At 42.3% G+C, this 24,101-nt stretch overlaps 1 protein-coding gene across 2 annotated transcripts; it reads left to right on the forward strand.

The window, feature by feature from the left end:
• The first annotated feature begins 271 nt into the window (after positions 1–271).
• Positions 272–22,604, forward strand: LOC140480422 (sterile alpha motif domain-containing protein 9-like). 2 transcript variants are annotated; one of them, XM_072575259.1, is made up of 3 exons: positions 272–578; positions 9,079–9,141; positions 13,559–22,604. In XM_072575259.1, exon 3 carries the CDS (start codon positions 13,573–13,575, stop codon positions 18,493–18,495), a length of 4,923 nt encoding a protein of 1,640 aa, XP_072431360.1. In that variant the 5' UTR covers positions 272–578; positions 9,079–9,141; positions 13,559–13,572; the 3' UTR covers positions 18,496–22,604. The 2 variants fall into 2 exon arrangements, with proteins under 2 accessions (XP_072431360.1, XP_072431361.1); XM_072575260.1 differs by lacking the exon at positions 9,079–9,141.
• The last annotated feature ends 1,497 nt before the right edge of the window (positions 22,605–24,101 follow it).

A 24,101-nucleotide genomic window follows, 5' to 3' on the forward strand; every position in this document is an offset into this window, starting at 1 on the left:
TTTGTGTCTGAGAATGCCAAAGTGGCCCTCACATTGGAATGGTTGAGGTCATTGGCATAAACAGATTGAAAGGCAAGGTCAGGTCCATGTGAGAGGAATGGATAAAATGATAACTAAGTGGGTGGAGGTTTGTCTGAAGCCTCAGAACCTGCAACGGCTGGAACGTTCAGTAACTGCAACTGTGCAGCATAGAGCTCACATCCAGCCCGACTCCAATCCACCGCCAGTTCAAAGGGACTATATTCTCGCCATCCTACACACACACGCAGATTCCTGTTTTGCCCAGCAGCATCGCCGTCAGCTACAGACTCGCAACCATCTTCCATTGAACCGATGTGAGCTGAGGATTTGCGGAAGCTGCTGACCGCTTTCAGTTTCGGGGACTTCCGCAAGAGAGTACGCAGTATCAGTACCGTCTCACTTCACTGCCACAAAACCGGTCTTTATTCCCCCACCCCAACCTCCAAGCGAGGCTTTACCAGTCGGTGGGAGAGACTGAGGAGGCTGTGAGCTGGTAATCCAGCGGTACAGTGAGAACTTCAGGGAGAGCTGGCAGCAAGGAGGGACATCTGCTATTGGTAAGTAATCCAAGAAACTGCAACTACCCTTATCTGCAACTGTGTGCACTTATTTATCTCCTTCATCATCATCATCACCCACCTTGTCAGCTTGGTGTTTCAAACAATACATTTCTTTTATGCTTTAATTTTATCTTACTTGATTTGTTTTTTTTTTGGCTGGCCAGAGGGAGTAATGTATAGCATGAGGATCTGTCAGCTCGGAGATTGAGTTTCGATTTTGGTCTCCATTTAGTTTCCTGAAAGAATAGCCATCCACAGGAAAGCACAGTCCTCAAATACTCATTCCCCGTTTCAACTAAAACCCAGGCGCTGAGCAATTCTGCTTTGTTTAAAATGTCGACGTCAAACGCCAAATGCCATTTCTTTTGAAAACCCACTGATTTGTTTGTCTTCAATTGCTATGGCAACCCAGTAACTGCAAGTTAAATGCACTCAAATGTTGACTGGCGGTGGCTTCCTACAGCAGACGAGGACATGTGGAAAAGGCTGACTGTGTGTGTGTGTGTGTATTGGGTAGACAGTGGGACATGGCAAAATTGTGAGGGAAGCTGCCACCAAGGCGCAGTGGGGAAAGACCACTGGCTGAGGTCTTCCTTCTGAAGTTAAATGGAGGGGTCTGTTCAGTTATCGGACCCTCCTGGTTCCTCAAATGCACGTAAATGTAGTCTGTTACAAACCAGCAGATAAGGGAGGCGTGGTAGTAGTTTGGCACACCGACCTTTACACCGCTGAGGCTAAACGCCAGCTCGCGGACATCTCCTCCTACTGCCCCCTTGACCATGACCCCACCTCCCACCACCAAACCATCATCTCCCAGACCATCCATAACCTCATCACCTCAGGGGATCTCCCATCCACCGCCTCCAACCTCATAGTCCCACAACCCCGCACCGCCCGTTTCTACCTCCTGCCCAAAATCCACAAACCTGACTGCCCCGGCCGACCCATTGTCTCAGCCTGCTCCTGACCCACCAAACTCATCTCTGCATACCTCAACACGGTCTGTCCCCCTTAGTCCAAGAACTCCCCACCTACGTTTGGGACACCACCCACACCCTCCACCTCCTCCATGATTTTCGCTTCCCCGGTCCCCAACGCCTTATCTTCACTATGGACATCCAGTCCCTATACACCTCCATCCCCCATCACGAAGGACTCAAAGCCCTCCGCTTCTTCCTTTCCCGCTGTACCAACCAGTACCCTTCCACTGACACCCTCCTTCGACTGACTGAACTGGTCCTCACCCTGAACAACTTCTCTTTCCAATCCTCCCACTTCCTCCAAACCAAAGGAGTAGCCATGGGCACCCGCATGGGCCCCAGCTATGCCTGCCTCTTCGTAGGATATGTGGAACAGTCCATCTTCCGCAGCTACACTGGCACCACCCCACACCTTTTCCTCCGCTACATCGATGACTGTATTGGTGCTGCGTCGTGCTCCCACGAGGAGGTTGAACAGTTCATCCACTTTACCAACACCTTCCACCCCGACCTCAAATTCACCTGGACCATCTCAGACCCCTCCCTCCCCTTCCTAGACCTCTCCATTTCTATCTCGGGCGACCGAATCAACACGGACATTTACTATAAACCGACCGACTCCCACAGCTACCTAGACTACACCTCCTACCACCCTACCCCCTGTAAAAACGCCATCCCATATTCCCAATTCTTTAGTCTCCGTCGCATCTGCCTCTAGGAGGACCAATTCCAAAACTGCACAACCCAGATGGCATCCTTCTTCAAAGACCGCAATTTTCCCCCAGACGTGATCGACGATGCTCTCCACCGCATCTCCTCCACTTCCTGCTCCTCCGCCCTTGAGCCCCGCCCCTCCGATCGCCACCAGGACAGAACCCCACTGGTCCGCACCTACCACCCCACCAACCTCCAGATACATCGTATCATCCATCGTCATTTCCACCACCTCCAAACGGACCCCACCACTAGGGATATATTTCCCTCCCCTCCCCTATCAGCGTTCCGAAAAGACCACTCCCTCCGTGACTCCCTCGTCAGGTCCACACCCCCCACCAACCCAACCTCCACTCCCGGCACCTTCCCCTGCAACCACAAGAAATACAAAACTTGCGCCCACACCTCCCCCCTTACTTCCCTCCAAGGCCCCAAGGGACACTTCCATATCCACCACAAATTCACCTGCACCTCCACACACATCATTTACTGCATCCGCTGCACCCGATGTGGCCTCCTCTATGTTGGGGAGATAGGCGGCCTACTTGCGGAACGTTTCAGAGAACACCTCTGGGACACCCGGACCAACCAACCCAACCACCCCGTGGCTCAACACTTCAACTCCCCCTCCCACTCCACCAAGGACATGCAGGTCCTTGGACTCCTCCATCGCCAGACCACAGCAACATGACGGCTGGAGGAAGAGCGCCTCATCTTCCGCCTAGGAACCCTCCAACCACAAGGGATGAACTCAGATTTCTCCAGTTTCCTCATTTCCTCTCCCCCCACCTTGTCTCAGTCCCAACCCTCGAACTCAGCACCACCTTCCTAACCTGCAGTCTTCTTCCCGACCTCTCCGCCCCCACCCCCACTCTGGCCTATCACCCTCACCTTAACCTCCTTCCACCTATCGCATTTCCAACGCCCCTCCCCCAAGTCCTTCCTCCCTACCTTTTATCTTAGCCTGCTGGACACACATTCCTCATTCCCGAAGAAGGGCTCATGCCCGAAACGTCGATTCTCCTGCTCCTTGGATGCTGCCTGACCTGCTGCGCTTTTCCAGCAACACATTTTCAGCTACAAGTAAGAGATGCCCTTGATTTGTTAGGATTGAGTCAAACTCAATTTTTTTTCCTTTCCTTGATATGTTACTGTACAGAATCGAACTGCATTTGTGACTATGTACATATGCAAAGATCTTTTATGAATAATATATATTTTTTTAAAAATAACAAGGCCAATGTTGCAGTTCAGTCTCTGTACCAAATGTGGAACTGATGGAGGAACTTTGCCCCAAGCTTCGAGAGAGTGGTGCCATCTCAAGCAGACAACCAATGTTCTCTCTCTCGTGAAAGTGCTTTTGAGTGGCAAGAGGAATTATAACTATTTGATTATCATGTACAAGTTTATTTTGAAATATCTGGAGAAACTCAGCAGGTCTCGGCAGCATTGGTGGAGAGAGAAACAGTTAATGTTTCAAATCCAGTATTACTGTTCCTCAGAACACTCAGACTCCAAATGTCAAGTGTGTTTTTCTCACTCCCCAGCTGTTGCCAGACTTGCTGAGTTTCTCCAGCATTCTCTGTGTTTGTTTCAGATTTCTGACATTTGCACTTGTTTGTCTTTATTTAAAATATTGTTGCTGCTATACATTGCCATGTGGTTAGTGCTGTTGTTGAATCAAAGGCTGGGATCAAGTACAGTGTTTTCGCCCAGCTATTTTGTTTCTGTTCTATTCTTACCTGCACCTATCTTTGGGATCAAATCAGGTTTACATTAAAACAAAACAACTAATACGTAACTTGAAATGGTTCACAAAAGATTTATAAGAATGTTGCTAAGGTTGGAGGGTTTGAGCTATAGGGAGAGGGTGAACAGGGTGGAGCTGTTTTCCCTGGAGCGTAGGAGGCTGAGGTGTGACCTTATTGAGGTTTATAAAATCATGAGGGGCATCGATAAGATAAATAGGCAAAATCTTTTCCCTGGGGTGGGGGAGTCCAGAACTAGACGGCATAGGTTTAGGGTGAGAGGGGAAAGATATAAAAGAGACCTGAGGGGCAACTTTTTTCACACAGAGGATGGTATGTGTATGGAATGAGCTGCCAGAGGAAGTAGTGGAGGCTGGTACGATTAAAACATTTAAAAGGCATTTGGATGGGTATATGAATAGGAAGGGTTTGGAGGGATATGGGCCAGGTGCTGGCAGGTGGGACTAGATTGGGTTGGGATATCTGGTCGGCATGGACAGGTTGGACCGAAGGGTCTGTTTCCATGCTGTACATCTCTATGACTCTATGTTCTTCCTGTCTTTCCCTCTAATAGGAAAGTGCCTAAACTATACCTGAAACATTTCTTTCTTCAATAGTAACAAAGTAGTAAAAGCTGTGACAAAGATTATTGATAGGTTTATGGGTGCTGGATTAAGCCAGAATACATTTTGAAAGGGGGTAAGGAAGGATAGAATTAAATGGAAGGTCTGTGCTATGGTGGAAGGCAGGAGAAGTTAAATGTCTGTCAGAAAGGTTCTGCAAGGTACTAAAGGATGATACTGGAACATGTAACAGAAAATTCCTGACTGCCTCCCCACTTAAACTGGACGAGAAACACTGCGAATTACCCCAATGGGCTACTGCATTCAGAGCTTGAAAGTAAAAATGCTGGGAGGGCTCATATGAAGGCAAACTTGTGAAAATATAACGAGCAAAGTCAAGGTCGTGGATAAAGACATGAACAGTAAACTGTCCGCTACCTGGCTGGTGTGGGGTATGAGGGCTGATGGTGAATTGAATCTGCAAGTATAACTCAATTTGTTGCTGCCACAAGATGTGTTTTAAAGGTGGCAGAGTCCCCATTATCAGGTTCCAAGCATCCGGAATTCTCCTTTCCTATCCTGGATGCCAGTTGAATGAGAATTCTGGATACTTGGGATACTAATAACAGGGATTTTACTGCAGTTAGGAAGAAGAAATGGTCATAGTGCATCAGTAAAGACAAATCAAGAAAAAATAATTAAAAAGTTAAAAGTGAATATTGTCTGAATCCATGAAATGTTCCCAAGGTGATAGACAAATGAGTGGCACAAATGGAGACAAATAGATTTGATCTAATCAACGCTGCAAGAGATATGGTTGCTTTCAACCTCACCAGTCTCAACATTCCACAGACCATCTTTCCTTAGTTCTGCCACCTCCTGTGTGATGCCAACACCAGTTTTCATCATTTAGATAAATGATTTGGATGTGAACATAGGAGGTATAGTTAGTAAGTTTGCAGGTGACACCAAATTTGGAGGTGTAGTGGATGGCAAAGAAGGCTCTCGCATATTACAATGGGATCTTGATCAGATGGGCCAATGGGCTGAGGAGTGGCAGATCGAGTTTAATTTAGATAAATGCATTTTGGAAAAGCAAATCAGAACAGGACTTATGCACTTAATGGTAAGGTCTTGGGGAATGTTGCTGAACAAAAGTACAGGTTCATAATTCCTTGAAAGTGGAGTGCAGGTAGATAGGATAGTGAGGAAGGTGTTTGGTATGTTTTCCTTTATTCGTCAGAGCACTGAGTACAGGAGTTGGGAGGTCATGATGCAGCTGTACAGGACATTGGTTAGGCCACTTCTGGAATATTGCATGCAATTCTGGTCTCCTTCCTGTTAGAAGGATGTTGTGAAATCTCAAAGGGTTCAGAAAGGATTTACAAGAATGATGCCAGGTTTGAGCTATAGGGAGAGGCTGAATATGCTGGGGTTGTCTTCCCTGAGCGTCGAAGGCTGAGGGGTGCCCTTATAGAGGTTTATAAAATCATGAGGGGCATGGATAGGGTCTTTTCCCTGGTGTGGGTGAGTGCAGAACTAGAGGGCACAGGTTTAGGTTGAGAGGGGAAAGATATAAAAGAGACCTAAGGGAAAACCTTTTTACGCAGAGGGTGGTGCATGTATAGAATGAGCTGCCAGAGGAAGTGGTGGAGGCTAGTACAATTACAGCATTTGAAAGACATCTGAATGGGTATATGAATAGGAAGGGTTAGAAGGATATGGGCCGGGTGCTAGCAGGTGGGACTAGATTAGGTTAGAATATCTGGACAGCATGGACGAGTTGGACCGAGCGGTCTGTTTCTATGCTGTACATCTCTGTGACTCTGTGACATCCCCTGTCAGCATCCCGAAGGGGCCGTTCCCTCCAAGATGTCCAGTCCATTTCACCACCAGCTCAGTACTCCTCCCATTCCTACAGCACAGGTCCGTGCATGCACAGGAGTTCCAAGACTCACCCTTTCATCCCTCTTTCCTCACCATTCAAGGCCCCAAATACTTCCTGGTGATTAGCTTATATTTCTTTCAGTGTATGACTCTGTATTTGCTCCTCAAAATGCAGGCGCTTCTATATTGAAGAGACCAAAGCAGTTTGTGTGGTCACTTTGCGAAGCATCTGTATTCAGCCAACTAGAGTGACCACACGCCCATTGAATCCCTCATCCCTTTCCCACCCTGACCTGTCTCTCCATAGCCTTCTATACTGCCCTAATGCAGCTCAATGTAAGCTTGAGGAACAACAGCTTTTCATTCCCCATTCTGAAGCCTTCCACTCCCTGGTGTAATGATTTCAGATCATAGGCTTTACCCCATTCTGGTTTTCCTTTGGTTCTGTCTTCAGTGGTGACTTTGGTAATAACTATGTTTCCCATTTACATTTCCCAAAGATGCATCTTTTTTAACAGCAGGGTGGAACTTGATTTACAAAACGCCTGACTTATGAATTCTTGTTCTAATGAATGTGATCTCATACAGGGGTGTTATTCTAAATAGCCAGTATAAAAACAATTTCCATTTTCATGAACGTGCCCAAAACGTCAACTCTCCTGCTCTTCGGATGCTGCCTAACCTGCTGTGTTTTTCCAGCGCCACATTTTTCAACTCTACTCCTGACTTTCTCCTAGTTGCTGAAAATCGTACTGCGAAGCCTCTTCCAAGGATGCCCACCTTGAAGTAGTTCTCCTCCTCCCTCCACAAGAATCTCAGTGAGTCTCTCTCCCACTGCCCTCCCCCAGGTCATCTCCTCTGCCCTGAAGCTCTTCAGCCACGTCCTACTACAGCCATATCTCCTTCCTCAGCACCTGCCTATGTAATTGACTTATCCCCCATGGACTCCAGACTACCTTCAGACCATCGCAATTTGGACCTGACTATTTTTTGCACAACCCATTCAATTTTCTGAGCTGTTTGACCTATCCAAAATATTGGTGCCACTTTCTTGATCTTTCTATTTAGCCTTGGACAATATTTCTTCTTCAGGTATATATCCAATTCCCTTTTGGAAATTACAACTAAACCTGCTTCCACCACCCTTTCGGGTAAGATGTGTTTTAAACGATTCTCCTCATCTTCAGTCTATGTGCCAACTACCTTACACTTGCGCCCACTGGCTACCCATCCCCCAGGAAGTAGAATTAATTTCTTATTATTCTTGCACATTCTGTTATATGTTTTGCTATAAATTATTTGTTTACCTTTCGTATCATTTGTGTTACTATCTATTCATATTTAGAAAATATATACTGTAGCTTATAGCCTACACCATGGTTCATTCAAACAGTTTTTGAAATTCAGATGTTGACAAAAAATACTGACAAGGTATGCAAATGAGCTGAGAAATGAACATTTCTGTCTCATCCCTGAGTATCTTGCAGCCCCCGGTTATATTGTCTTCCACACTGTTCCATTGAGCAGAAGATACAAAAGCCCGAAAACACATAAGATCAGATTCAGAAACAGCTTCTTCCCCGCTGTTATCAGACTTATGAATGGATCTCTGATATCTTAGAGTTGATCTTTCTCTGCATCTTCTCTGTAGTGTAACACTATATTCTGCATTCTATTCTGTTACCCTGCTGTCCTTAGGTATGGTTTGCCTGGAAAGCACCCAAAACAATACTTTTCACTGTATCTTGGTACGTGTGTCAACAATACACCAAATCAAATCAAATCACAATATACTTTTATATTTTTAAGTCGTAATCATATTATAGTGAATGAGGTTGAACATGTAGAGAAGATGCTGATGGTGAAAAGGTAAGTAAAGAGTCCAACAAAGGACCATGGAATCCACCTGAATTATATAATCTTTTGTTTGGGTGATTGTGAACATGGAGAAAGTGAGGACTGCAGATGCTGGAGATCAGAGTCGAGAGTGTGGTGCTGGAACAGCAAAGCAGGTCAGGCAGCATCCGAGGAGCAGGAGAATCGACGTTTTGGGCAGAAGCCCTTCCTGATGAGGGACTTATGTTGGAAACGTTGATTTTCCTGCTCCTCGGATGCTGCCTGACCTGATTATGAACCTGTCTGGTGGAAGGTAGATGTTGCTTTTGAACCAATAAGAAAGCAAGTATTAAGCTGTGCACAACTGGGATTTTGTTTTCCAGTTGCTCATAAATCTCAGATGTTTCACTTAAAACTTGGAGAGTTATTCTGGAAGCGTGTTGTCACATTATGAGTAGATTTGTTCTTTTTGCCTCAAAAAAGTTACCAGAGTCAGTAAGTTTGTAAAGCATCATGTAATAAGGTACCAAGGTATGCAGGCAATTGAACCAGAGATATTTCCGTGGGTATTTCCTATCCCATTATGGAAATAGGCATTAATCAAAAAGGAGAATGGTGGGAATCTGAAATAAAACAAAAAAACTCTGGGTGTACTCAGCAGGTACTGTAGTATCTATAAGAGGCTACTTCAAGGACTGTGACTCCATGCTTTGGCTGCATTTCCTGCATTATCAGTGGATTGATAATTATCTTATATTTTTCCATCAAGATTGGAGGCGAGGACCCTAAGATCAAGATTCATGAGTGAGCTCCCATTCTTCTGGTGGACGCAGTAAGTCCCTGCATAAAGTTGCCCTGTTTTAAGACATTTCACTTTAATGTCACAGATATAATTGGGCCAGTGTGTACACTTAACATCAGGATTTCTGGCCTGGCATCTCTTGCGTCAGGCTGACAGAGACAGGGTGAGCTAGAGAGAAAAAGTAGGGGGAGACTGGGAGGGGTGAGAGTGAGAGAGGGAGTTTTAGGGAGAGGGTGTAAGGGGGAGAGGGTATGAGAGGGAGAGGTTGTCGGGGGGGGCGGGTTGTGAGGGTGGAGGGTACGAGGGGGAGATAGTGGGAGGCGTGTGAGTGGGAGGGGTTGTGAGTGGGAGAGAGTGTGAGGGGGAGAGGGAGAAGGTGTCAGAGGGTACGGGTGAGAGGGGAAGAGGGTGTGAGTGGGAGAATGTGAAGGGAGGGGTGTGAGGGGAGGGGGTGTGAGGGAAGTGGGAGAGGGTGTGAGGGGAAGGGGAGAGGGTGTGAGGGCAAGAATGTGTGAGTGGGTGAGATTGTGAGGGGGAGAGGGACAGGGTGTCAGAGGGAGTGGGTGTGAGGGGAAGATGGTATGAGTGGGAGAGGGTGTGAGGGGAAGATGGTGTGACGGAAGGGAGAGAGGGTGTGAGGGAAGAGGGTGAGGGTGTGAGTGGGAGAGGGTGTAAGTAGGGGAGGGTGTGAGGGGGAGGGAGTGTGATGGGGAGGGGTGTGAGGGGGAGGGGGAGGGGGTGAGATTGGGACAAGGTTAGAAGAGGAGTGTGATGGGGAGGGGTGTGAGGGGGAGGGGGAGGGGGTGAGATTGGGACAAGGTTAGAAGAGGAATGGACACAAAAGAGCAGATAAATTGTGTCAACACATTGTATCTGGAGTCATTACAGATACTGACCAGTCAAGGGCTGGATGAGAATTTAATTGTCTTAACAGGAAGTTCTGCCTTATCAAGATTTAATATCTGTGAAACCTGATCATTGAATGGACTAAATTTAATAAAGAGGCAGAGACCGGGGGTGTCCACTGATTTCCTTATCAACTACCATGACGAGTAAGCAGTAAATTGTGCAATTGGAATGTAGAAGATGAATTAGTGTGGGACCACATGGTTGCTGGGGCAGTAGATGAAGTAATATCTAATACAAGTAAAGAAGGATTTACTCGTTGTGAAAGGAGCACAGTTTGTGAGGCTGGGTAAGATCCAGAATCAGAATCAGGTCAAATTTTGCAGAGAAAGTCTGGGCACAATGGAAGAAGTTAGTCTGGACAATTTGTAGACCCAAATCAGAAAGCATTCTGAAGCAAAGTGTGCCAACAATCATTTTCAATTATTACTGCTTCAGCGAGCAGCGCTTTGACCTAGCACCTGCATCTGAAGTAATCCACCGCCTAACTATATGGATGCTACCTGAACTGCTGTGCTCTTCCAGCACCACTAATCCAGTATATGGATAATAATCTCATGCATGATTTTGCAAAGGAGAAGCATGATTGTAGAGTTAGGGAGGCTCTGAAAACATTGCGGAATATAGGCCTAACACTAAATGAGGAGTGTTAATTAGTAAATCTAAAGATAAAACTTGAGGTTACCATAGTGCAAACCACAGGATTAATGACTAATCCTCAGAAAACAAAGGAAATTGAAGAATTTAAGTATGACAAAGATTCCTAGAGATAGTAAATATGATGGGGAATTCATAAGAAAAAAACTATCAGTAGTTCATGAGCTGTTGAGAAAGGGCTATTGAGACAAGGCCATCAGTGAGGTGCTGGAATGTCAATCAGAAATGTGTTTGACTGAATTAACTACTGTGGTATTAGAGGTTAAGTTGCCATATTCCTACTTAACCATTGGGCTAGCTCTCATTAGAGAGCAATGACTGGTGGTGTTTTAACTTAATGGCCACTCCACCTCAGTTGACAAAGAACAACAATAATACAGCACAGGAATAGATTCTTTGGCCCTCAAAGCCTGTGCCACCATGTTTTACTACCTTATCCACCTGTTTCTGTCACCTTCAGTGATCTGTGGACCTGCACACCCAGATTGCTGTATATACCAATACTCCTAAAGATTCTGCCATTCACTGTATATTTTCCACCTGTACCTGACCTTCGAAAATGCATCACCTCACATTTGTCCAGATTAAACTCCATCTGCCATCTTCCTGCCCATGTCTCCAACTGATCTATATCCTGCTGTATCCTTTGACAATCCTCCTCACTATCCGCAACTCCACCAACCTTTTTATCATCCACAAACTTACAAATTCGCCCAGCTACATTTTCCTCAAATCATTTATGTAGATCATGTAGCAGAGGTCCCAGCACTGATCCCTGTGGAATACCACTAGTCACAGCTCTCCATTCTGGAAAGCATCCTTCCACGGCTTCCATGACTAAGCCAGTTCTGTATCCATCTTGCCAGCTTACCCCTGATACCATGTGACTTCACCTTTTGACAGGAAAGGTTCATGGTAACTAACCTCAGGTGGTGTGGGAGTTGAACCCATGCTGTTGGAATCACTCTGCATCACAAACTAGCTAACTGTCCCCCCCTCTGTAGCATTATGACATTACAAATTGCAACACTATACCTGTGGATAGAAACTATTGGTAGGTTATTCAGCCCCTCAATCCTGCTCTGCCATTCAAAAATATAATGGCTGATCATATTGTAACCTCAAATCCACTTGTCTATCTACCATTGATAACCTTTAACCCTTTGCTTAATAAAAACTATTTATTTATACTCTTAGAAATCTTATGGATTCTGCTTCCACCATCTTTTCAGGAAGAGAGTTCCAAAGAACTATGACCACCTGAGAGAGAAAGAAATTTGCCGATCTTTGTTACAAATGGGCAACTTCTGAATTTCAAATAGTGACCCCCAATCCTAGATCAGCCCATACCTCAAATGATTTACCCAGTACTATTATGTAGTCTGTGACTTTCCTGAGTTCTTCCCTCCCTTGCACGTTCTGATTTAATGCTGTTTCTGGAATGTTGTTTATATTCTTTATTGTGAAAACTGTAAGGGTGGCACAGTGGCTCAGTGGTTAGCACTGATGCCTCACAGTGCTAGGGACCCAGGCTCGATTCCAGCCTCGGGCAATTGTGTGGAATTTGCAAGTTCTCTTTTATTTGCATGGGTTTCCTCCTACAGTCCAAAGACGTGCAGGTTAGATGGATTGGCTATGCTAAATTGCCCATAGTGTCCAGGGATGTGCATGTTAGATGGATTAGCCATGGGGAACGCAGGGTTACGGGGTAGGGATAGTTCTGTGTGGGATGCTCTTAGGAGGATTGGTGTAAACTTAAAGTGACTTCATCTAACAAAGGAGAGTGCTCTGAAAGCTTGTGATTTCAAATAAACTTGTTGGACTATAATCTCGTGTCATGTGACTTCTGACTTTATATGAATCAAATGAGTGTAGGAGTGTGTGGGAGAGAGGACGAGTGAGAAGTATGTAGTTAGAGCTTATTTCTTTTATATTTATAAATATATTCTAAAAGCTGTTTCATTTATAAATAGGAATGCAATAATATTCAGGATTACAGGTTGCAGGGTAAAATATTAAATATATTTTGACAAATTCATTCCCACATAACCTAACATAACCTTGAATATTTTGGGACAATCTGATTCCTTTGACATTGTTTCATTTAAAGATATATTTCTCTGAAATGCAATTAATCAGGGAGTTGCTGTACTTCTAATGGGAGAGAGAGTCAATAAACTTTTCATGTAATGGAATCCTTCCTGTAACTTCAGCCACAGGCAGATATGGTTTAGTTGGAGCATTACCATCGAGTCAGAAGATAACTCCACTTCGACTAAAAGCCTGTCCTATCATGTGAGTTGTGATTGATCCCAGTTGCAAATCAGTCATAATGGTCCAATTCCAGTTGTGCCACTCCAAAGCATCATATGGCTGTATTGGTTCTTATTTTAATGACAGCATTACAATCATTGTTCTCTTCATTTCTTATATTTACTTCCAAATGACATCCTACATTCTTTTCTGTCATTCCCATGACATTGAAATTAAAATTCAGTGCACCACCTCTTGTCCATCTGACCTGAAGCTAAAAGCATTGACCTCCTCTGAACACCTTTCCTTCTCCAATCCATACTTTGCATTGTCTAACTAGGAATGCCTTGGCAATAGTTTTCCTGTGTTTTCTCCACATCTTCTGCTGCAACTTCCACAAAAAAAAGGTAGAAATCAAGGAAAAACATAAAAGAACCGATTAGAAATGTCTTGTTTGCCAAAAGAGAAGGTTCTTACAGGTTTGACCTGCATGTCTCACTATGCTCCTCTTTTCAACTTAGATTTTGTCCTGACCTCGCAATATTAGTGTGACAGCTAAATAACAACATGATAAAATAAGACACAGCCTTTGGTGCAATAAATAATCCAACAATTTTTATTTCTATTAAAGGTGAAGATCGGAACATGAGTGGACTCTGTGATTTACCAGACACCTTAACAAAATGGACAAAAAAGCATGTGAAAGACTGGGTGATTGGTCTGAACCTTGATCAGGAATATGCTGACATACTATACAATGAAGATGTCAATGGAGTGGTGTTGAAAGAACTTACTAAAGAAGACATACGTGATTTGGGCATAAAGGGTGGACCAGCGACATTGATAATACGGAAGCGGGATGAATTCATCAAAGGCTCAAAGTCGGAAGCAAAGCTTGCAGCTTGCACTAATGATAAACAAATCTGTTCAGAACGACCTTCACCTTCAGGAGCAAATAGTTCAGGTTGTAAGGCAGTTACCAATAATGAATCAGAATCTCAGAGCACTAAGACAGATTCTACTGAACTCGCAAAGAATTTTTCACAAGAAAAACACAACATTAAGAAGAGACAAGACAAAACTGAACCCGATCACTGTGCCATTAATTGTCAAGCAGACACAGAAATGCAAGTTAACTTGGCCACTTCGACAAAACCCGAGGAAGATGAGATAAAAAGGCAGGAGTGTACACAGCAGCCGTCTGCAAAAATACAACCTGTTACAAAGTCAAAACTAAGATGTGAACCATATCCATTCGATGAACGTCATGCAGGCACACGATACATAGAAAATTCGACTCTGTCTCCTGAAACTGGACCCTCCAATCTAATTGACCCAGTACATGAGTTTAAGCTATTTAATTTGACAGGAGATGTGACAGAGGATGATATGAAGAAGAAATTTAGCAATGAAGTTTTTAGATTCTCAGCTGCATGCATGAATAGCAGAACCAATGGGACTATCCACTTTGGGGTAGGAGATACAGGTTCTGGATATGAACATGGTGAGATTATAGGTGTGTCTGTGGACAATCCAGCTAAATATATCGACCATATTTCGAACAGTTTTGCTCAGTATTTTGAGAAGGAAAAGATTGAACATGCAAAGTTATGCATTAGGCCACCTCGATTTGTGGAGGTGTTGAACTCAAATCAAACATTGTCAGAAAAATTTGTAATTGAAGTCGATGTTGTACCAAGCTTGAGGATTTGTGAGTCCATACTGTATCATATTTACATGATGAATAACGTCAATGGGAAATGGGTGAAAAGTAAAGAAAAACATCTCTTCATACGTGATGGAGGCAGCTCCAGGGATATTCTGAGAAATAAGAATCTCACAGAAAGGGAAGCAGAATACAGACAATTCCACACGCAGACGTTAAAAACCTTAGACGATAAAAGGAAAAGTGCTGAAGGAAAACCACAAAGGCAGACGAAGAAACAGGAGGGATACAAGCTGATCAGGATGATCACGGGTGGCTCAGAAATGATGGACACATCCTATTACCAGTGGTACATATTAGTGACAAACAAATCCCAGCAAACTCAAACATACAATTTCGAGTTTCTGAAGGAAATGAATTTGTTTTGTGTACTTGAATTTGATCCTGAGTCTCTCGCCAGTGGGGTGTGTAAGTCATATCGTGAAGATAGAGCTGCAAATCTCCATTTCCCTAGTCACTTCCAAGATATTGATACAGCAGTTACTGAAAAGATTGAACAACTGAACCTGTACAAGCAAACAAGCTGGATATTTTGTAATGGAAGGTCAGACCTTGATGATCAGAACTATAAGCCATTAATCCCCAAAATGTGGTATAAAGAACGAGCTGCAGATGTCAGGAAATTGGTTTCATTTCTGTGCCGAGCAGACATCATGCCAAAAGGGAAGTTTCTGGTAGTTTTTTTGATCCTGTCTAAAGTAGACGATCCAAAAGATCCATTTCTTGAAACCTTCTGTTCATTTTTTCAGGAACTGAAAGGGACAGAAGACCTATTGTGTATCTGTGAAAGTGACCAAACGTTCTTGCGATGGAAGGACCTCATGCTGTGCACGTGTGAATCGTACGAACTTACAGAGAGATGTGTTTCTGCCTTAAGCCTTGATGAAGTCAATGCTACTGTTTTAAAATTGAAATCCGTTACGCGGTCTACAAAACGATTCTTACCCTCTGCAACTTCAGCCTCTGTTATCCTCCAGAAAAAAGAGGAGGAGCTCTTGACTGCACTCGAAATCTTGTGTGAAAATGAATGTGAGGGCACTGAAATAGAAAATGATCAAAATCGGTTTAAGGCATTTCAAAAATCCAAAGAGGAGCAGTTTTACCGGGGTGGCAAAGCATCCTGGTGGAACTTCTACTTTGACACAAAAGTTCCTTTTATCAAACGAGACAGTTATGCTAACCTCGAAGAATTGATTAATGCAAAATCACCTTCTGCCATGTGCGTGAAGATTATCAATTTATTTCACCATCCAGGCTGTGGTGGGACAACTTTAGCCATGCATTTTTTATGGGAATCGAGGAAGAAGTTCAGGTGTGCCGTGTTGAAAAACAGTAAAGAAGACTTTGAGGAAATTGGGAAGCAAGTCATTCATCTAGTCACTTATCAAGTAGCAGCTAACTCAGAATACTTACCAGTATTACTGCTGGTGGATGACTTTGAAGAATTAGAAAATGTGCATGTGTTACAGAATTCAATTCAGGCTATAGTTGCAGAGAAAGGCCTACGGTTTGAGTGGCCTCTGGTCATCATTCTAAACTGTATGAGATCCCAGGATCCAGTCAGAAGTTCAAAAAAGAGTGTTTTGGATAGTGTTGCTCTCAAACATGAGCTGTCCTTTAAAGAGCAACGATTGTTTAAACTAAAGCTTGAGGAAATTGAGGAACAACACTCAAAACCTGAAAACTTCTACTCCTTCATGATTATGAAGAGTAACTTTGACAAAAAGTACATCGAAAATGTGGTACACAACAGTTTGAAGGACTTGAATACTCAGAGCAAGCAAGGACAGCTGATTTCAATCTTGGCCTTGCTGAATTGGTACGTGAAAGATTCTTCAATGTCAGTTTCAAAATGTGAAGAATTTCTGGGATTAGGACAGGTCAAAACATCTTTCTGGGGACCAGAAAAGTTTGAGGATGCAATGGGCACTTACTGCAACCTTCTAATTCGCATAGAAGTGGAAGAGTATGGAAGATATGAGGGAATTCGAATCATCCACCCCTTGATTGCACACCGTTGCTTGGATGAATTGAAGCAATCTTACAAGCTTTCCAAGAGTGAGATTGCTTTGAAACTGCTCAGCCAAGACATATTTCTTCGACGTAGCATTGGAAAAGAAAAACTGCTACAAGACACTTGGAGCTTGTTGATTACCAGACAACGGAAAGAGCATGGTGATGAAGCTGATACTTTGTTCTCCCCTTTAATTGAAGCATTACAGAGTGAGGAAGGAAATAATCAGGTTGTGAATGTTTTGACAGAAGCATCGAGCAGGTTTGACCAGAATCCCTTCATTTCCCAGGTTCTGGCCAGGCACTTCTATCTGATAGCAAAGGACTATGATTCAGCACTTCACTGGGCGACTAAAGCTAAGGAGCGGGCAAGAGATAATTCTTACGTTGCTGATACATTAGGCCAAGTATTCAAAAGCAAGTTAAAATACAGAATGGAGTGTGTTGAGATTGCTAAACAAACTGAGGTGACTCCTCAACAGTTGAGGGAGTTTCTGGATCTTGCACAATCTGCTTCAAATGCTTTCAGAGAATCTCAGCAACTGACAGGAAAAAAAGGAGAGAGCAGTCTTGAATGGGTAACACCAAGTTCTAAACGGAAGTATGATGTGTACAACACTTCTGGTTATTTAGGAGAGATTGAAGTTGCTTTGTGTGTTATGGATATCCTGAGGATGATACCATTCTTCAGTGGAAATGATGACATTGGTGAAATGAAATTAAGGGATTTACTTTCAGGTAACTTGAATCTTGAGCACATTGAAAAGACAAACGAGAAAGATGAGGAGTTATGTTCAGTGGTTGGAGAATACAACCGATACGTGATTAATATTCAGATCACTATGAAAACAGCTTTTGACTTTTTTGAAGACTATTTTGTCCATTTCAAAACAAAAAATATTGAGAGAGAAATAGCAGAATTTAAAATTCGCAGAAAAGTTTCAGATTGTTTTTCAAAATACACAAAAATATTCTGTTCATCATACATTGAAATGAGGGATGCAAGGAAAAACAGGCCGAAGCTCAGCCTGCCACTTGAGTTGGAAGAATGCAAGAAGTTTTTGGAGTCCCAAAAAGCGGACCGTTTCGCTGGTCTGCTTGAGTTCCTTACAAACAATCATGAAATTGGTTCAAGAGTGGAAGAAATTGTCAGCAAATATGAATTTCTCCTTCAGAAATCAGCACCTCCGTTAACAAGATACAAACAAAACTTTATATTGGCTACCATTGTACTTAACTGTGTTAAACCAAAGTCCAAAAAACTGGAAACTTATAATAAACTTAGAGAACTTCTGAAACAGGTTCTGCAAGATGTCGGGTTCGATTATGGACACGTTGACCCATATTTCTTGGTTTCCTTACTATTTTGGCCAACGAATTATAATGAAATTAGTGAAGATTCCAGGTTCCTTCTTAAGTATGATAATGCAATCAAACAATCATTTAGAGGGCGTTACGGACGAATGAGTCGTTCCAAACACCCTGTTGCACATTTCTATCTTGGCAAGAAAGAGGGTTTGAACAGATTTGTTCACAAAGCAAAAATCGATCAGTTCTTCAGTAAGGTGCCACAACTGAATACTTTATGGCAATCTGGAGAAATCTGGAAAACAGACCAAGTCAAAAAGCTGCTTCTTCGTTTGAATGGTAGAACAGGGGAAGATAACAAAGTGTACGTTGAGTTTGGCAGCACTGAGAAAATCAAAATTCCTGTGCGTCCTGTATACCTGGGCAAACTGAGAAGTGGCCAAAGCATTGAAAAAGTATCATTTTATTTGGGGTTCTCCATGGATGGACCAATAGCATACGACATAGAGAACACAAATTAACATTGATATACTCAATATATAACTTTGAGCATCAACCTTGTTACAATGTCTACAAGATGCATACCTTTTCATCTAGAATTTAAATATATGTTGTGTTGTATATTATCAGATTAACTGTAACCTTCGGGAGACAATTTTCCAAATAGATTCAGTTCCCATGGAGCCTGTATTTAACTCCCCCTCTGGGCGCCAGAGGAATGTATTGATTTAAGCAACATCCAGAGAGGGGCTATCAGATTCCCCAGAAAAAAAAGCTAAGATACCAGTGCTACACAATTTAGTATTCATAGAGTCAGTGGCCCAGACTTCAGTCCTAGCTTTGTGCCCACAGTTATTAGTGGTTCACACTGGTCCATCCAGCGTGATCAGGTTTTTCTAAATTAAACCTATTTTGGGCCTATATAAACATTTGGGCATGGAAGCCCCAGCACAAGCTGATCTCTTAAATTGATGAAACAAAATCAGAAACTGCTGAAAAAAAAGAAACTCAACAGGCCTGGCAGACTCTGTGGAGAGAAAGTAGTTTGGGTCAAGTGACCCTACTTCAGAATTAATGGCCTTAAGTTGATGGAAGATGAGATGGAGTTGAGGCCAAGATGAGATTATCCATGATAGTATTATGTGACGGAACAGGCTGAAGGAGCTAAATTACCTACTCCTGTTCCTACTTCTTTTAATCTTATGCTGGAGTCACTAAAAGCAGAAAGTCAGTTGTAGGTCTAATTTGCTCCCGGCCATGTGATCAGCCACACTTGCACTCTGACCAAAGTCAGGGTAAGATGTTGTGACTGTTCAGGAACTAAAGGAGCACAGTGGCTCAGGAGCTTGTGCTCTCGCTGTTCCAGATCCACTCCAAAGACGTGAAGCCAAAAATTAAAACTGAATACGCCTGTATTGCAAGGAGGGAATGCAGCATAGTCAGATGTGTCAACTTCCACGGGAGATATTATAGCTCAACCCTTGGTAGTCACTTCGGATCCAGTGGAACTGTTTTGAAGAACAGGAACGATTCCTAGCGACCGATCAAATATTTATCTTTCAAGCAACATTGAATTATTATAAAACAGATGACTGTACCTCGTCATTAAGAAATTGCTGTTTATGGGATCTTGCTGTGCACAGTTTGACTGTTGCTTTTCATTACACAGTGACCGCACTTCAGAATGTATTTATTTCTTTGTGAAATGCTTTGTGACCTTTTGAGATTGTTCTGTATAATTTAGGAAGAAAGTGGTGTAGTGATCATGTCATTGGACTAGTAATCCATAGGTTCTAATGAACAGGAGCTCAACTTCCTCTCTGCTGCCCACAGTGCAGCTGATGAGTTAGAAATTAAATGCTTAAACTTGGAATCAAAGTTAACTTCAGAATTGAAAACTATGAAGCTATTAATTGTCATAAAATCCCATCCAGTTCACTCATGTCCTTCGGGGACAAAATCTGGCTAAATATGTAATCCCAGACCCACGGCGATGTTTATAACTCTTAACTTGCCCCCTGATATGGCCTAGCAAGTCATTTATTTCAAGGGTAATTAGGGATGAATAGCAATATCCCAACCCAAAAAAAATCTTTCTTTCAAGTGCCAAGATTTAAAAGGCATTTGGATGGATATATGAATAGGAATTGGAGGGAAATGGGCCGGGTGCTGGCAGGTGGGATTAGATTGGGTTGGGATATCTGGTCAGCATGGACCGAAGGGTCTGTTTCCGTGCTGTGCATCTCTATGACTCTATTTGTATGATGGATAATGTGAGGAAAAAAACGGATGTTTCCACAAAATTGGTATTAGCACTGGTAAGAGACCAGGATATACAGAATCCGTTGTGGTATTTGACTGTTGTTCATTACATCCCTCTGTGTTACAAGTGTAAAATCTCCAAAGCATGTATAACAGATTAATTAGCATTTAAAGGAGAAAAGACAGATTGAGATTTGCTTTTGCTGTTTTTCATCACAGCTGACAGTCTGCCTGCCCTCAGCACTTTTATTTTAGATTTCATATTTTTATTTCAAATGTCAGCACTTTATCTGATTTCTCCACAACATTGCCATGGGAAACACCAAAGGAGGTGGGAACAGATCAGATTAATGGCCCGATTGCAATTTTTCCCAATTTTCCTACATCCCATCCTGAAACCTACCTTCACCAATCTAGAAGATCCCAATCAGCATAATGTGCCTCGGAATCCTGTAACTTGCATATTTTTTACAAACACGTTTTTACTGACCTTGTATAATCTCCTGGGGAGATGTCAAGCATATGTGTAGTACTTTTACAAAATGTGGTCTGAGATTTTTCTCTACTTTTGTGTTGTTGTAACAAAAAATAATCAGTATGTATTTGTGAAAGATATCCTGTATTAGTATTTTTAGTTTAAAGAGAAATGGAGTGAGTTACAAGCTATGAATGAATTATATTAAGATTAGTTAACTTCTGAGTAGATTTCTTGGTAAAATCATAAATGCCTAAAACAGGCATTCCTTGGGATTAGCTCATTCAAACAGGGAACACTTTGTAGTTTATTTTTCACTCCTTCAGAATTTAGCATGGTCGTCAGATTGCTGTAATTTCTAACAATGTCAAAATTGATGGAAAAGATCCAGTGGAGAATAAAGGCCTAGCAACAATGTTTTGATCCCCAGTTGATAATTTTTTTTTAAGTCTGTTATATTTTGGTGAACCCGTCAACCAGGCAGTTCAGAAATTGTCAAATGATATTCTGACTCATAACATTAGCCTGCCATCTATGCTTGAAAAACTGGGAAGCATGATTCATTTACAATATAGACGTTACCAAAGCTTTGACCTGAAATCTCCTCCACAGTGATCGTCACTTCCTGCATGAGATCATTTCTTGCCTAACATGTTTGAAGAAGCCTTATACAAGTTAAACTTTGGCTTCTACATTTCAGGCAGCTATCCCTCATGGGTGAGAGGAAACAGTCTTGCACAAGAAAAATAGTTTGATAAACACCTTTTATATTTGGAGTTTCTGTAAAATCAGGATACTGTTACCAAATGATACAGAATCTAGGGCAAACTGTTACATGTTTTACTGGTGGGCTAACTGTTATTATCACAAAAGCAAAACTATTGATGAGTAAACAAAGCGAGTTATGCTGACCTCATGAGTCTGATCGGGAAAACGAGATAGTTGAGAAAAGAAACCAAATAAAAATAGAAAATGCTGATCAAGCAGTTTCAATGAGAGATAAATACAATTAATGTTTTAGGTCTAAGTGGTCGTGTCTATTCATAGTTTTTAGTTCAGATTTCCAGAATCGAATGTGTTTTTGCATTGACATTAGGAAAGTGGTACATTAATTAGTTGTAGTGATAAGCGATAATTCAGTTACAATGCCTTGTAGACCCAGGGTTCTGACAGACCACATCAAACCTGACAGCAGGAGTCTCCAAGTCTGCTGACTGCAGCAACTGACAAGGATGCATGGATACAAATGATACACAACTTAGGTGATACGTAGCCTTTTCAAAGTGGTGTAATTGGTGACAGCTCACATGGTCAGTCAGCAGTGAAGGTATCAAGGGTAGAGATAAAATAGCAAGACTTCAAGGTTTACAGAGTATTTAAAGGAAAAGAAGCCAAGAGTAACCCTATCAAGAAGGAGACAAGCACAGATGGTGTGACAACTCTGGAGAACAACCATCACAGAAGTGACCAGCCCTAGTGTCCAAGACCTGGTGATTAGAGACCTTTTGTCGAACTTTGGTCAGGTTCACCATTTGCGGGTCATACCTCAGCTATGTTTTGAGTCCTTGCTTTAGATTGCTTGATTTGTGTTAGTAGTTAAAGTTCTTTCAGTTGTAGCCAGAATAATGAATTATTGCATTAACTGACTGACCTGTCTGAGTGATCTCTATTGGTAATGAGGTACAATAATCTTTATATGAAATTGTGCTTTAACTTTTATGGAAAGGTGTATGATGCATTGTCATTTTTAGAGAAATAAATAAAACTGAGATTTTTTTACAGAGATTATATGTTCAAAAACCTTTAGACTGAACTGTCATATGTTTAATTTGTCTGTGCCTTGATGAATTTGTAAGTACCATTTGTCAGTTGTCTGTATATTACTTTTGAATGCACTGGATGCTTAATAAAGTATGATCTTGTTTAACTCAAGAATGAGTAGAACATCTCATTTTAACAAAAATTGCCTTTGAACACTGCTATGATAAATGTTATTCCCCCCATTCCTTTCAAGGAAGTATCAGTATTGACCATATGTCCAATGTATGTTTGTGAGAAACAAAGCTCACTCACTTCAATAATTTCAGTCAGACACAAGATCTGAAGCAATTAGTATGTTTATTATACGTTTGCAAGCATGGTGCCTGGAATAGGGCACCCAGAGTTTAGCAAGTACATATCTTATATAGGATTCACTACTCCCAACCCGGTGTCCATTACTATTGTTTATCTCTTGCCTTATCCGGCCGTGTGCATAACAAAGTACAAGTTTTACTCGGCCATTTCACCACATCCTGCTGTGGCCCATTGTTAGGTATATCCCCCTTCACTATTATCTACTTCATCCACCTGTGATATTTCCTCCCTTTCCCCAACCATATTGATCCTTATGACCTTTTAATTGGGGTTTGTTTTTGTGTTTTTGCAAAAGCGGGAAACAGATGCTTATAACTACTGCTTGTACAAGCATATCTGGCTTAACCTACATCCTCACAGCACCTTATCTATTTGTCTGTAACATCTACCATTGTTTGCAGGCACGTTTCATTCTTGTATGCACCTTTTAGCTAATACAAAAACAATTATATATTTCCTCCACATAGTTTTCATTCTTGTTGACTCAGCTCTTGGTTGAAACAATTATACACTGGTGTGAGTGCATTTACCATGCATGAGTAATTATGATTGCAGAAGTAACACTACTTTCCCTATATTCCACAATTTCCCCTTTTTTCTTTAATTACCATTTTTTATCGTCTGCATTTTTCTTTTAAGCATCACTCCCAAAATTCACAAGCATCATTCCGGAGATTTCATCCATCTTGGTCTCACGCATCCCCTCATTATTTAGTCGATAAAGTTCCTCTGCCTGATTCCCTTTTAGGGGCATCTGTTTCATTAAGGCTGTCTCAATCAGTCTTCACCAATACCCGACTACTACTATCAGGGAAGTAAGGATGGAAACCACCACCCCCTTCCATTTTCCAAACCAGGATTCAAGCCATCCCGTGAGAGATGTGTCTACTCCTGAATTCTCAGCCAGTTCCTCTGCTGAGGTAGTCAATCCCCTTAAGGCCCGAGTAATTGAACCATCAGGCGCAGTGTTATTAGGAATAAAGGTACAACAGCTTCCTCCTAACATCACACACACACACACTCCCTTCTTCCACTAAAATCATATCAAGGACCATTCTGTTTTCCCATGCCATCCTACTTGTCGCATCAAGCTGTTCTGATATTCCTTTAACCGCATCTCTTGTATAATTTATAAATCGCTGTTGATTATAGAAAATGTAATTTATCCAATCTACATTTTTATTAATTGTTATCCATCAAAAGAGAGCTGACTCGAAGCCTGCTGCAATTTGATTACAAGCCTTTGAACTCATC

Source organism: Chiloscyllium punctatum, chromosome 8, assembly GCF_047496795.1.
Source record: "Chiloscyllium punctatum isolate Juve2018m chromosome 8, sChiPun1.3, whole genome shotgun sequence".
Classification (NCBI taxonomy): Eukaryota; Metazoa; Chordata; class Chondrichthyes; order Orectolobiformes; family Hemiscylliidae; genus Chiloscyllium; species Chiloscyllium punctatum.

Excerpts from the sequence above, each read along its gene's own strand:
- LOC140480422 (XM_072575259.1), top strand. The coding sequence starts at position 13,573 with ATGAGTGGACTCTGTGATTTACCAGACACCTTAACAAAATGGACAAAA.